The following is a 15,147-nucleotide window of genomic DNA, read 5'->3' on the forward strand; positions in this document are numbered from 1 at the left end:
TGTGCAGGTCTACAATTTTGTCCCTGGTGTCCTTAGACAGCTCTTTGGTTTTGGCCATGGTGGAGAGGTTGGAGTGTGATTGTGTGGACAGGAGTCTTTTATACAGGTAACAAGTTCAAACAGGTGCAATTAATACAGGTAATGAGTGCAGAGCAGGAGGGCTTCTTAAAGAAAAACTAACAGGTCTATGAGAGGCAGAATTCCTGCTGGTTGGTAGGTGATCAAATACCTGTTTCAATCCATAAAATACAATTTAGTTCTGTAAATATCATACAGCTTGATTTTCTGTTTTTTATTTTTAGATTCTGCCTCTCACAGTTGAAGTGTAGCTACGATAAAAATTACATACCACTCCTTCTTTGTAGGTGGGAAAACTTGCAAAATCGGCAGTGTATCAAGTACTTACTGTATTTTTCCCCTCCCCCATGACAGCACACCTTGAGAGAGAGGATCCGCCCCACCAAGGACAGGAAACCGTCTGAAATAAAAGGGCGGTACCTCTCCCTCGCTTCAGTTGGTTTCCTGTCCTTGATGGGGAACCTGTCTGGAAGAAAGAAGACTTACCTGGGGCTGTCCCGGTGTGGAAGAGCGGGCACTGGCCTGTGCACCGGGTTCAGTATCCCAGAAGCGCCGTCCGCAGCTTCCCCTGGGGTCTGTCCTCCCGGAGACCGCGGCGCCGTCCTCCCCCTGCAGTGTGGAACGCTTCCGGGTGTGACGCGCCTGACGTCACGGCGCAGGGCACGCTGGGAGCGGCGCGCTGGGTGACATCAGGAGGCGGCGCCGATCCAAGATGGCGGCGCCCATCGGAGCGTCCCAGGCCGTTTTTTTTTTTTTTTTTTTCAACGGAGCGCCGGCCTGAGGAAGGGGGAGGGCCCACAGACCGGAGGAGGCTGGATGGCCCTATATTTAAGGGGGGGGAGCTATCCTGGAAGCGTGGTGCGCTTCTGAGACATGGCTGATCCAGATAGCCAGGAGCAGCAGCAGCTTACCCCCCCACCTCAGCAACAGAAAAAGCAGAGGAATGCATCGTATACAGACAGCCGCTCGAGTAATCGTAGTGGCAGCCGCAGGAGTAAGGCTTCGAGTGCCTCGGGACCATCCAGAATGGAATCATCGGTTCCGCGACAGCCTCCGAATCCGGTACCCGTTTGTGACCTCCGAGGGTGAGTGAGCTTCGTGAATGTCACTGGTTAATAACGGGAAGTCTCTTATGTGCTTCCTTTTTTTAGGAGCCTAAGAAGAGTAGTGCCAAGCAAAAGCATAGTGTGTGCCCTTTGCCAAGCTTCTCTCTCAGTAGAGTGGCAGAAACCACTTTGCCAGGGCTGTGTGACCAAAACCATAGCTGAGAATTCCCGGGATTTTGCTGCAGATTTAAAGTCCATAGTACATGCAGAAGTTCAGGGGTCCCTGAAAAGGTTCCTTAGAGGGAAGAAAAGGCCCCGTAGAGAGGTTTCCCCCGTCTCTGATTCCTCCCAGTCCGAGGAGCAGTGGGATTCATCGTCCTCTTCCTCATCGGGGGGCGGTAGACCCTGCTTCCCCATTGAGAATACAGACAGACTGGTTAGGGCAGTAAGATCAACCATGGGTCTGGAGGAAGAGAGCATCTAAATCCCGGGAGGACATCATGTTTGCGGGCTTGGGAGAGAAGAGACGCTCATTTCCGGTTAACAGTAAGATTCAGGGCCTCATTGACCGGGAGTGGAGGAGACCTGAGAGATCAGGGGCTTTACCCTCCTTCTCCAAAAGAAGGTACCCCTTCGAAGAGAAGGATGCGGAACCTTGGGATAAGATCCCCAAGGTGGACGGAACTGTGGCAAGGTCATCGAAAAGATCTTCCCTGCCCTTGGAGGACTCTGGCGTCCTAAAAGATGCCCTGGATAAAAGAGCTGACTCCTTCCTGCGCCACACGTGGGAGGCGGCGGCAGGTGGCCTAAAACCAGCGGTGGCTAGCACCTGTGTGGCGAGGTCCTTGATGGTGTGGCTCCAACAGCTGGAAGACCAGCTTAAAGATAAAAAGGTCTCCAGACAGGCAATACTTGCAGAGCTACCTCTAATACAAACAGCATCGGCCTTCCTGGCCGACTCTTCAGCTGACTTGGTCAGACTGTCAGCTAGGGCAGCGGGACTATCCAACGCAGCCAGGCGGGCCTTGTGGCTCAAAGGTTGCCCAGGCGACCTACCTTCGAAACAGAAACTGTGCTCCCTCCCATGTGATGGTAGACTCCTGTTTGGCCAAAAGTTAGAAGACCTGTTGGAAAAAGCAGGCAATAAAACCAAAGGGTTCCCGGGATTTTCGGGGGAACCAAGAAGATTTAGTTTTCGGAGGAGAAAATTTAACCGGGGTCGTCCTACGGGAGACAAAAAGAAATGGGAAGCCAAGTCCAAAAAAGAATCGGGCTACATGTTTGGAGGACCATCCTCGAGTTCGAAGAGATCCTCCCAATGACGCCAGGCTGGAAGTGGGTGGAAGGCTTTCCCACTTTCTTCCAGCTTGGGATGCGATAACAGCAAACCCCTGGATTCTGAAAATTATCAGTGGGGGCCTGAAGATCCGGTTCAGCCAGACCCCCTGGCGGACCTTTGTGGTTACCCCCCTACGAAAGGTCCAGGAAGAACAATTAGCCCTGGAAACAGAAGTGTTAGAGTTAGTAGGAAAGCAGGTCCTTCTCGAAGTACCAGCAACACAGAGAGGGAGGGGGTTCTATTCCCCACTATTCATGATAAAAAAAACAAACGGGTCCTTAAGGACCATCATCAACCTCAGGAGTCTGAACCAAGGAGTAGAAAACCAGACTTTCAAGATGGAGTCAGTAAGCTCGGCAGTGAAGCTCTTACATCGCAACTGCTTTATGGCTGTAATAGACTTGAAGGACGCATATTATCACGTCCCAATCCATCCGGAGTATCAGAAGTATCTGAGAGTAGCCCTGTTTATTCAGGGGAAGCTGAGGCATTTTCAGTTTGCTGCCCTACCCTTTGGCCTCTCCATTGCCCCGAGAATATTTACGAAACTAATAGCAGAAGTGACAGCCTTCCTACGGATCAAGAATGTAGTGATCGTGCCATATTTAGACGACTTCTTGATAATAGGGAAAACAGAAGCCCACTGCTCCAGTCAGCTCCTAGTGGTCACGGAAGTGTTGCATCAGCTGGGGTGGTTAGTAAATTTCCAAAAATCAAGACTAACCCCCTCCAGGACTCAGACCTTTCTGGGTCTAATCCTAGACTCTCGTCGCCAAACCTGCTTCCTCCCAGAGGACAAAATCTGCAGGTTGATTGCATTAGTCTCGAAGGCCATTCAAGCTCCAGAGATGTCTCTGAGAGAGGCAATGTCCCTCCTGGGTTCTATGACAGCCTGTCTCCCAGCAGTAATGTGGGCCCAGGGGCATATGAGGCGGCTTCAGTGGGAGGTCCTGTCAGCACAGAGGTCCTGCAATGGGCATTTAGAAGGAAGGCTCTCTCTCTCCCCACAAGTAGTAGATTCCCTTTTGTGGTGGACAGTCAGGGGAAATCTAACCGCAGGCGTTCAATGGTCCAGACCAGTAGATCGGGTAATTACGACTGACGCAAGCAGTTCCGGATGGGGGGGGTCATCTGGCAGAACTCGCAATACAGGGTCACTGGGCTTACCACGAGGGGGGAGCATCCTCAAACTTAAAGGAGCTTTGGGCCGTAGAAAGATCCCTCAGGGGCTTCCTCCCTCACATCCAAAATCACCATGTCCAGGTCAGGTCCGACAACCGGACAGCAGTAGCCTATGTGAATCACCAAGGAGGGACAAGGTCACGCCCTCTGATGGTGGTGGCAGACAGGATCCTTGGTCTAGCAGAGCGAAACCTCCTATCCCTCAGCGCCCTTCACATAAAGGGGATAGAAAACGTGAAAGCAGATTTTCTAAGCCGCCATACCCTAAGACAGGGGGAGTGGGGGTTGAACCCGGAGGTCTTCCATCAGATTGTCCAGTTATGGGGGCAGCCAGACATAGACCTGTTCGCCACAAGGGCAAACAGAAAGGTGCAGAGATTTTGCTCCCTAAATCCGGCAGAAAATCCCCATGCCGTAGATGCCCTCCAGATTCCTTGGGGGTTCAGGAAGGCCTATGCCTTTCCGCCATTAGTGATGATTCCAGTAGTGGTGAGGAAGATCCGGGAGGAAGGCGCCAGGGTGATTTTGATAGCCCCTTTTTGGCCCAAGAGGCCTTGGTTCTCTCTGCTTCGGCTAATGTCGGTGTCAGATCCCTGGATTCTACCAGAGAGGCCGGACCTTCTCATGCAGGGACCAGTATTCCATGCCCAGGCCAGGGGGTTCCATCTTTCGGCATGGAATTTGAGAGGTCGCTATTGAGTAGCAAGGGGTTTTCACCAGGCTTGGTTTTCTGCTCCCCAATAAAGTAGAAACTAATTACAACTAAGATTTATAGCAGGGTTTGGGGTAAATTCCTAGAGTTTATAGATATCCCGCTATCGAGCAAACCTCCGATCAGAGGGATCCTGGAATTTCTGCAAAAGGGGCGGGACCTGGGTCTAGCTACAGGGACCCTTAAGGTTCAAGTTTCAGCTTTGGGAGCACTCTACAATTGTAATCTGGCTGGGAATAGGTGGATCTCGAGGTTTATCAAGTCCTGTGCCAGAGCAGGACCGGTTAGATCCTTGGGACCTGAACTTAGTCTTGAACGCTCTTACTAGTGAACCATTTGAACCTCTACACAAGGTTTCTCCAAAAATTCTCACCCTTAAGACCATCCTCCTAGTGGCCTTAACGTCAGCCCGTAGGGTGGGGGATCTGCAGGCCCTTTCGGTTAATCCTCCTTACACACAAATCTTTGAGGATAGGGTCACCTTGCGGCCAGATCCAGCATACCTTCCCAAGGTGGTATCTAGATTTCACCGTAGTCAGGAGATTGTGCTACCCTCGTTCTGCAGCAATCCCAAGAACCCAGGGGAAGTCAGGTTCCATAGCCTAGATGTTAGGAGGTCCCTGCTACAGTACATTCACATGACTAGTCTGTGGAGGAAAGACGGTTCTCTGTTCCTGGCCTTTCAAGGGTGTAGGAAAGGTCACGGGGTGTCCAAGGGTACCATCTCTAGGTGGCTCAGGGAGGCCATTTGCTTAGCCTATACGTCCACAGGGGTTCCAGCCCCGGACAATGTGAGGGCTCATTCCACCAGAGCCGTTGCAACCTCCTGGGCAGAGAGAGCAGACGTCTCGATCGAGCAGATATGTAGGGCTGCTACTTGGTCTACACCATCCACCTTCTTTAAGCACTATCGGTTGGATCTATCCTCTTCTGATCTCACCTTTGGGAGAAGGGTACTTCAGGCGGTGGTCCCTCCCTAGGGTGCTCATAAATTCTCCAAAATTCTCTCAAGGTGTGCTGTCATGGGGGAGGGGAAAACACCAAGGTTACTTACCGGTAGCCGGTTTTTCCTGAGCCCATGACAGCACCCGTAGTTCCCCCCCCCTTATTTTTTCTATGTTTCTCACACCCTGGTGTGCACTGTTTGGGGTGGTGTGTATATGTATATTGTGGTGTTGGTTATGTGCCTAACCTGTTTAGGGAGGTCCTCTCAATGCTCTGTAAACAACTGAAGCGAGGGAGAGGTACCGCCCTTTTATTTCAGACGGTTTCCTGTCCTTGGTGGGGCGGATCCTCTCTCTCAAGGTGTGCTGTCATGGGCTCAGGAAAAACCGGCTACCGGTAAGTAACCTTGGTGTTTCCCCACTGTATTAAGGGAATAATTGCTTCCAGACTACACATGAGGCAATCAGACGTGTTCCCTGGATCAATGTCGCATCACAAAATCTAGTTCCCATAACCTGTAATATTATATTTTCAAAAGAGGAACCTGGCTATCCTTGAACATTTTTAATGACTCAGCCATGATTAAAATGAGCTCACTGACAGATACTCAGTTAACCCTTCATACAGCTAGCAACAGAAAGTGTAACATAGATGATTAAAATAAGGAAATTGTGGAAAATTTTCAATAACATCCAAATGTAAAAATACTTGCAATTATGAGGAGGAAAACCCCTCAATTAGTTGTCTGTGTAATACAGAGACACTCTTCTCTCTGCCCAAGAGATAAGATTTTTTTACACGGGATCTCCCCACTTAGAAGAACTCGACAGTCCTCTTCAGCACAGCCCAAATTCCACAAGATGAGACTCCACCTATTGAAGAAATATTCATTCACCCTTAAAGAGTTATCCCTATCTTGGTACTTTCATGTCATATCCACATCATAGATGTGGGTCTCACCTCTGGGACCTGCTGATGGTCTCGACTCCCAGACATTTTGAAATAAGATGATTGTCAGGGTCTTCCCAACACACACAGGACTACACCGGGGAGATCACACAATATCTCACCGTGCCGTCACGCTGTCCGTATTTCGTCCGGAGTCGCGAGCACGCGATCCAGACTACTCTCTGCGTAGGTATCAGTAAGCGACCAGTGAGCATATGGCGCAACACCCTGGGTTCCACAGCCTGGAATCCGTGTTTAACGCCCTCCGTACAGTCACTGTCAGCTTCACGATAGCCCAATTATTAATACTCTCTGCCACCACTGGCCGAGTTTAAAATATAATACAGGCCTGGCCGGACTCCTGCGTTTTGGTAGCGTATATGGCTTCGGGGAAGGGAACGATTACAGAACAAAAGAAACAGAACTATTAAATTTTATATTTAATCCAAAAGGGAGGCAGTGTTTAGGAAAAATATATACAAGGATGTTACAAGATAGACATTAAAATACATAGGCAGTTACATAAAATAAAACAGGATAAAAAGGTGAAACTTACACTATAAAGTTCACTGTGACGACTCAATATAGGTGAAGGATGGGCTCCCCCGTTGTAATATGCTGTTATTGAACAGGACCCGTTGCTTATAATTCTTATTCCCCCCTGTCAATGAGTGCTCCTGTCTTCTCCATAGATTCTCTTATACCTAAGGGGAGATCTGGCCACACGCCCCTTGTGGTGACATCATGTGGGCCGGTCTCCAGCCTGTACATTTTTATTAAAAACGCTGACTTCTGCGATAACTCATCGCTCGTTGATCGCAGAAGCTTGCAAGCGACGCCATTTTTTCCCTTATGATTTTATCTTTATTTAGATATCACACATCCCATATCTGCAGTCTGCTATTCTGGTGTTTTTGCGCTACAGTTCCCTGATTTCGGTTACAGCCCTGGAAAACTACCTATACATTCCTGGGCTGATTTGGTCACTACACATATGGGTCCCGTTACTGTCGGACCTATGGAACTCACAAGATTTCATATTTCATATCGGAGTCAATGCATCTAGAAATTTTCCTTTGAGGCTTGGGAAGCAGCTTCAACAGTTACACGCAAATTAGTGCAAGCCTGCGTTTCAATTACCTCCTGCGTCTTTCAGAGACAAGATGCTTGCTTCCTAACGAAGTTATAACACACCTTGGCTGGCCCTGTTTGCATTAGCTATCTCTCAGGCGTGTGCTAATTGGGGCTTTTGTGCTGAGCAGAAGGGGAATAAGGGAAGGGGGTGAACATCTATGTCAGGCAGATATGGAAGAACATCTTCCTGATATTAATATTTTCCTTACAATGATCATCTGATAACAGGAGCCAGAGTAGACGCAACTGAGCCAAGAGCAACCCTTGCTTTGGAGGGACCCATTTATGGTTCGCTATTCATTCAAATGACATGTAACACTATTTGGCTGCCAGCAGCCTTTTCTGGGGATGGCATCTATGGGGTTCAAAGTGCAAGCCTCTTGGTCCACGGGATAGCACTTAGTGAAGACCTCACTTTGCAAAGAGGTGGCCAGACAGATGAGAGGGTTGTCAGCCAAACAAGCATCCGTCAGATTGGTCTGTCCGAAATTCTTCACACACAAGTTCTCAGCTCCCTGCTTTAAAAAGGGAGAGGGAAGAGCCTCTGCTATCGGATGTTTACATTTATTCTTTCCAACCCTTCTCTTCCACGACTTTATCTACCATGATAATAGAAAGGCCTGAAAAACATCAAATGGTTAGCCAGCCTTACTGAAAATGGCAAAATGGGCCAAATTTCTTGTGAACGGGAACGATCTGTCCTTAGACACACGTAGTGAGATGATGGGTAGCTTCTCCAACTAACGTACTCTGAACTCTCCACTGTAGAGGATTCATGGTGTCTATTGACTTGCATGGTATTTTTTTTGGTGGTTTTGATTCATCGAAATATGACTTTATTATAGTTGTCCCTAATATCCTGAAATTTCTATATTTTGGCTGGTTTACGGTTGGGTTGACCAGGCTCTTACAGTGTATACCTTTTATAGATGCCTCCAACAATCGAATGGCTGAGCTGAATACATCGTTGTTTACCCCTGATGGATTGACAGTAGAAGGTATACATTTACTGGATGACATGGAAGAGGACAGTGTCACCACAAAACGCCGGTACAACTTTCGAGACAGAGTTAGGATAGAATACTCAGCATTTTTCGATGATGAAATAAGAGAACTTAAGAGGAAGAAAGGTTTACGAGTCAAGTTGAGCAGTGATGAACTAAAGCCAATGATTGGCGGACTGTACCCTTGTAGTGAATGTGGCAAAACGTATAAGCAGAAATCGAGCCTGGCTAAACATCAGAAATTGCATACTGGCATGTCTCACTTCATCTGTATGAAATGTGATAAGTGTTTCACACACCGGTGTTTTCTGAGGAGACATGAAAGAATCCACGCGGTGAAGAAACCATTTGCTTGTCCCGACTGTGAAAAATGCTTCAGCGATTTTTCCGCTCTACAGAAGCATCAGAGACTCCATTCTGGATACAAGCCATATAAATGTTCTGAATGTGATAAAACCTTTAGTATTAGTAATTACCTAATTCTTCACCAGAGAACCCACACTGGGGAGAAACCGTATATTTGTGACAAATGTGGTAAAAGTTTTACACAAAGTTCCCACCTCACTACACATAAAAGAACCCACACAGGCATAAAACCTTATGGTTGTATTGAATGTGGAAAGGGTTTTTCAACTAGTTCCCACCTTATCACCCATCAAAGGACCCATACTGGGGAAAGACCCTATAAATGTGAAGAATGTGCAGCGGCCTTTAAGCACAGCACCCACCTCGTGTTACATATACGGAAACACACCGGGGAGAAGCCATTCAGCTGTGATAAATGCAAAAAGAGATTTTCCCAAAGAACACATATTCTTAAACATCAGCAGAAATGTCGTGTAGATGAATGATGTCCATGTCAGGTCTGAGCACCTGTTCGTCTGTAATTTCTTGCCCCATTTGCTTTTTAGTCAAAATGTATTTATCTCTGAAAATAAATGTTATATACCAAGTCTTCAATTTTCCAGTTACTTCTTTATGAACCCTAGTACAGCACAGTGGGTGCCTATTGGGTAGGATTGGACCCTTTTAATTGTAATTGGTTATAATGTTCCACTGTAAAATCAAAGCTTGTCATTAGGATTTTGATTAGGGTTGAGCGAGTATGTTCTGTTCCGAGTATGCTCGGGCCGAGCTCCGAGTATTTACAGCTGCTCGGTGATATGGTTGAATCGCTCCCGTGTGCATGATTTACAACTGTTTGACAGCTTTATTACTTGTGAGGAATGTGTAAGAAATAGACATTCCTCACATGTAATAAAGCTGTCAAACAGTTGCAAATCATGCACACGGGAGCGATTCAACCTTATCACCGAGCAGCTGTAAATACTCGGAGCTCGGCTCGAGCATACTCGGAACAGAACATACTCGCTCAACTCTAATTTTGATACGAATTTGCTGAGGAATAACATTTTGGAAATACAAAAGCTTTATTATTGGCAAATAGATGTTAAAACTAGAGGTTCGAAAAATCTCCCTACTGTTATATGCATCCCATTCAACAGCCTACAGTGAAACTGTTATTATTATTTCTTGTATAACAGCATGACACGTTTACCGCACTGCCTGAGCCAAGATAAGCAGTAATTACACTAAATGTTGCAAGCAGAAAATTTACGACTTACAAGAGGGTTACTATCAATGTCCTCTGCTTTTTATCCTTCCCTGCCATATCTGTGTAGAGGGTTGTTAATATTGACGATCTTGATGGAGGAGCTATTCAATCTATCACATAAACAGGAATTTGCTATCATCTTTATTAATAAAGTTATATCACTGTTACATCACTTTGTGAAAGGCCCTGAAAGGGCTGTAGTGAAGCTGCAATGTCTGCTGTAGAACTTGATGAACATCTGTCTTTATAAAGCCTTATCAAAAATGTACAGTTGCGATCAAAATTATTCCCCCTCACCCCGCCACACATTGCAAATTAGGTTTATTAGCAAAATTTGCTAACTTTCTGCCATTTACAATAAATCACCCAAACAAGAAAAATATAAAAAAGCTCAACACAACTAATGTAGCAAGTAAATTCTCCAAATTCAATAAAAAAAAAATGCTACAGGTGCTTCTCACAAAATTACAATATCATCAAAAAGTTAATTTATTTCAGTTCTTCAATACAAAAAGTGAAACTCATGTATTATATAGAGTCATTACACACAGAGGGATCTATTATATACAGTCATTACACACAGAGCGATCTATTATATAGAGTCATTACACGCAGAGCGATCTATTATATAGAGTCATTACACACAGAGGGATCTATTATATAGAGCCATTACACACAGAGGGATCTATTATATAGAGTCATTGCACACAGAGGGTTCTATTATATAGAGCCATTACACACAGAGGGATCTATTATATAGAGTCATTACACACAGAGCGATCTATTATATAGAGCCATTACACACAGAGGGATCTATTATATAGAGTCATTGCACACAGAGGGATCTATTATATAGACTCATTACACACAGAGGGATGTATTATATAGAGTCATTACACACAGAGGGATCTATTATATAGAGTCATTACACACAGAGGGATCTATTATATAGAGTCATTACACACAGAGGGATCTATTATATAGAGTCATTACACACAGAGGGATCTATTATATAGAGCCATTACACACAGAGGGATCTATTATATAGAGTCATTGCACACAGAGGGATCTATTATATAGAGTCATTGCACACAGAGGGATCTATTATATAGAGTCATTACACACAGAGGGATGTATTATATAGAGTCATTACACACAGAGGGATCTATTATATAGAGTCATTACACACAGAGGGATGTATTATATAGAGTCATTACACACAGAGGGATCTATTATATAGAGTCATTACACACAGAGGGATCTATTTCAAGTGTTTATTTCTGTTAATGTTGATGATTATGGCTTACAGCCAATGAAAACACAAGTTATTATCTCAATAAATTAGAATAATAAACAGAAAACACCTGCAAAGGCTTCGGATGCGTTTAGAAAGGTCCCGTAGTCTGTTTCAGTAGCCACCTGTAAGCACCTGTACTTTTACTGGCTATTGCAGTTTCAGAAATGTTCACCTCCTTCTTGAGAAGTGTCTTTAATACTTAGTAGAACACCTCTGGCTGTTATGACCTGCTGCAAATATGATTTATAGCCAGGCACCAACATCTTTCAGTGGTCCTTAACAATATTAGTCCAATCCTTATGAGTACTGACCTCCAGTTTGCTAATATTCTTGGGCTCTCAAGGGAGTGGTCCAAAAAGTTGAGAAGAGATTAGTGCTTTGCAGTAACCCGAAAGATGATACAAAAAGATAGATATTGATGTTACTAGAGATACATTTAGAAGCATCGTTCACAAGTTCAAAGTTTATACCTACAAGTGGCGGAAACAGGAAGCTGTCATCGGTTGTCACCACATTCCTGAGACGTCAGGTAGTCAAAAACTCTTCAGTGACTGCAATAGACTTGCAGCGAGATTTGGTGGTAGCAGGCACTGAGGTTTCAGTTTGCGTAGTAGTCGTATACTAAGCTCTGAAGTTCTCCATTCCTGGTCTTCAAGACATACACTTCTAATGGCCCAAAAAAATAATAAAGAAGTCGGCTCAATATACTTAAAGGGAATGTGTCACCCCCCCTGGGTGATATCAGACCTCTACTGTGGCCATACAGGGTATAGAATAGTAAATCTATACTTACCTGTATGGCCCATAGTAGAGGTCTGATATCGCCCAGGGGGGTGACACTTTCCCTTTAAAGACATGTAAGTAAACCACATAAGTTTTATGATTCTGGTCTGTGGAGCAATGAAACAAAACTGAAACATCTGGGCCGTTGGATCAGGAGTTTGTTTGGAGTGGAAGGAATAAAGCATACACTGAAAAGAACACCCTACCTACTGTGAAGCATGGTACAGGCTCTATGCTTACATAGAAGCATTGAATGAATTGGCTCAATTGTGTCTATACTGAGGCATACCTGTGACTCTGTGATGCCTATAATAAAACATGGTGTTAGCTTGACGATGCCTACTGTGAATCATGATGGCTCGATTATTCCTGCAGTGAAGCATGGCGGTTGCTAGATGATGACTAAAGCATATTTCCAGGTCGATGATGCCTACATTGAATCATTGAGTTGGCTCGATAGTGCCTACACTTAGGCATGTTGGTGGCTCAGTCATGCATACATTGAAGCATAGTGGTGGCTCTGATCATAGAATCATAGAATAGTAGAGTTGGAAGGGACCTCCTGGGTCATCTGGTCCAACCCCCTGCTCAAAGCAGGATTCACTAGATCATCTCAGACAGATGTCTGTCCAGCCTCTGTTTGAAGACGTCCATTGAAGGGGAACTCACCACCTCTCGTGGCCTCCTGTTCCACTTATTAATCACCCTAACTGTCAAAAAGTTTTTTCTAATATCTAATCTGTGTCTCCTCCCATTTAGTTTCATCCCATTGCTTCTAGTCTTTCCTTGTGCAAATGAGAATAAAGATGATCCTTCTACAATGTGACAGCCCTTGACATATTTGTAGACAGCTATTAACTCTCCTCTCAGTCTTCTTTTTTGCAAGCTAAACATTCCCAAATCCTGCAACCGTTCCTCATAGGACATGGTTTGCAGACCAGTCACCATTCTGGTCGCTCTTCTCTGAACTTGCTCCAGTTTGTCTATGTCTTTTTTAAAATGTGGTGCCCAAAACTGTACACAGTATTGCAGATGAGGTCTGACCAAAGAGGAGTAAAGTGCGATAATGACTTCACGTGATCTAGACTGTATGCTTCTGTTAATACATCCCAGAATTGTATTTGCCTTTTTTGCTGCTGCATCACACTGTTGACTCATGTTCAGTCTATGATCTATTAGTATACCTAAGTCTTTTTCACATGTACTGTTGCTTAGCTCTATTCCTCCCATTCTGTATATGCTTTTTTCATTTTTATTGCCCAGATGTAGTACTTTGCATTTTTCCCTGTTAAAAACCATTCTGTTGGTTGCTGCCCGCTGCTCCAGTTTATTTAGGTCTTTTTGAATCCTCTCTCTCTCTTCTCTAGTGTTAGCTATCCGTCCTAGCTTTGTGTCATCAGCAAATTTAATCAGTTTACCCTCAATTCCTTCATCTAAATCATTGATAAAGATGTTGAACAATACAGGTCCCAGGACGGAGCCCTGTGGTACCCCACTTGAGACATTCATCCAGCTGGATGTGAAGCCATTTGCAACCACCCTTTGAGTCCGATCACTAAGCCAGTTATGAATCCACCTAACAATTGCCTGGTCCATTGCATACTTGGTCATTTTTTCAATAAGGATGGTGTGAGATACTTTGTCAAATGCTTTGCTGAAGTTAAGATATACTATATCTACAGCATTTCCCTGATCCACCCAGTCAGTGATTCTGTCATAGAAGGAAATTAAGTTAGTCTGACGTGACTTGTTAGTTACAAACCCATGCTGACTCTGGTTAATCACTTCATTCTTATCCATGTACTTACATACATGTTGTTTAATAATTTGTTCAAAGATCTTTCCTGGTATAGAAGTCAGACTCACCGGCCTATAGTTCCCTGGGTCCACCTTCTTCCCCTTTTTGAAGATAGGAACAACATTTGCTCTTCTCCAGTCTTCTGGGACTTCTCCTGTTCTCCAAGAATTTTCAAAGATTATGGAGAGTGGTTCTAAAATTTCTTCTACGATCTCCTTCAGTACTCTGGGGTGTAATTCATCTGGACCTGGAGACTTGAACTCATTTATGTTAGCTAACTATTCCCTCACAATCTTTCTGTTTACAGATAACCTGGATTCTTCTATTCCTTTAAAAGGACAGTGAAGATCAGTTGATGTTACATTTTCTTTCTGAGAGAAAACAGATGCAAAATAGAAATTAAAAAGTTCGGCCTTCTCAACATCCTCTCTTACCATTTCTCCATTTTCATCCTGTAAAAATCCTATAGCATCTTTGACTTTTCTTTTACTTTTGACATACCCCCAAAATCCTTTTTTATTGCTTTTGATATCTCTTGCAAGCCTTAATTCATTGTCAGCTTTAGCTAACCTGATACGTGCCCTGCAGGATCTGCAGACTGCATTATAATCTTCTTTAGATATGCCTCCCTCTTTCCATTTAATAAACATTTCTTTCTTTCTTTTTAGCATGTGTTTAAGTTCTGTGTTCATCCATCCTGGTTTCCTTAAATGCTTCCCATTCTTCCTACTTTTCGGGATTGTTAACGATTGTGCTTTGAGAATCTCATTTTTAAAAATTTCCCATCCCTCCTGGACATTTTTGTCCTTAAGGACATCCAGCCATTGGATCCCTCTTATTCTCTTTCTGAGTCTCTTAAAATCTGCCTTTCTAAAATCTAACCTTGAAGTTTGAGTCTTCACATGTCTTCCTCCTCTAGTTATCCAAAATTCTATAATAGCATGATCGCTGCCTCCTAGGGTCCCAGCCACCTTTACCTCCTCAACCATTTCCTCCCTGTTTATAAGGATTAGATCCAAAGTAGCAGATCCCCTTGTTTTCTCCCCTACCTTTTGGAAGATAAAGTTGTCAGCAAGAGAGGATAAGAATTTGCTTGACCTGTTAGTTTTACTTGAGAGAGATTCCCAACAAATGTCTGGATAGTTGAAATCTCCCATGACCACTACGTCATATTTTTTGGAGAACTTGGTCATTTGATACATAAAGAGTTCATCCATATCTTCAGCTTGCCCAGGTGGCCTGTAGTAAATGCCTACAATGGTGTCC

General features: G+C 44.5%; 2 protein-coding genes across 7 annotated transcripts in view; both read left to right on the forward strand.

Moving 5' to 3' along the window:
- Window positions 1–15,147, forward strand: part of LOC141152761 (uncharacterized) — a 486,446-nt gene that overhangs the window by 451,710 nt on the left and 19,589 nt on the right. The gene's annotated exons all lie outside the window — the stretch shown is intronic.
- Window positions 7,711–9,304, forward strand: LOC141152762 (uncharacterized). Its single transcript, XM_073637452.1, has one exon. The coding sequence runs from the start codon at window positions 8,160–8,162 to the stop codon at window positions 9,237–9,239; it is 1,080 nt and encodes a 359-aa protein (XP_073493553.1). The 5' UTR covers window positions 7,711–8,159; the 3' UTR covers window positions 9,240–9,304.

The sequence above is a fragment of the Phyllobates terribilis genome, unplaced genomic scaffold (assembly GCF_046119375.1).
Source record: "Phyllobates terribilis strain yellow unplaced genomic scaffold, ASM4611937v1 Scaffold_6__1_contigs__length_29720123, whole genome shotgun sequence".
Classification (NCBI taxonomy): Eukaryota; Metazoa; Chordata; class Amphibia; order Anura; family Dendrobatidae; genus Phyllobates; species Phyllobates terribilis.

Coding starts and splice junctions, on each gene's coding strand:
- LOC141152762 (XM_073637452.1), top strand. CDS start 8,160: ATGGTGTCTATTGACTTGCATGGTATTTTTTTTGGTGGTTTTGATTCA.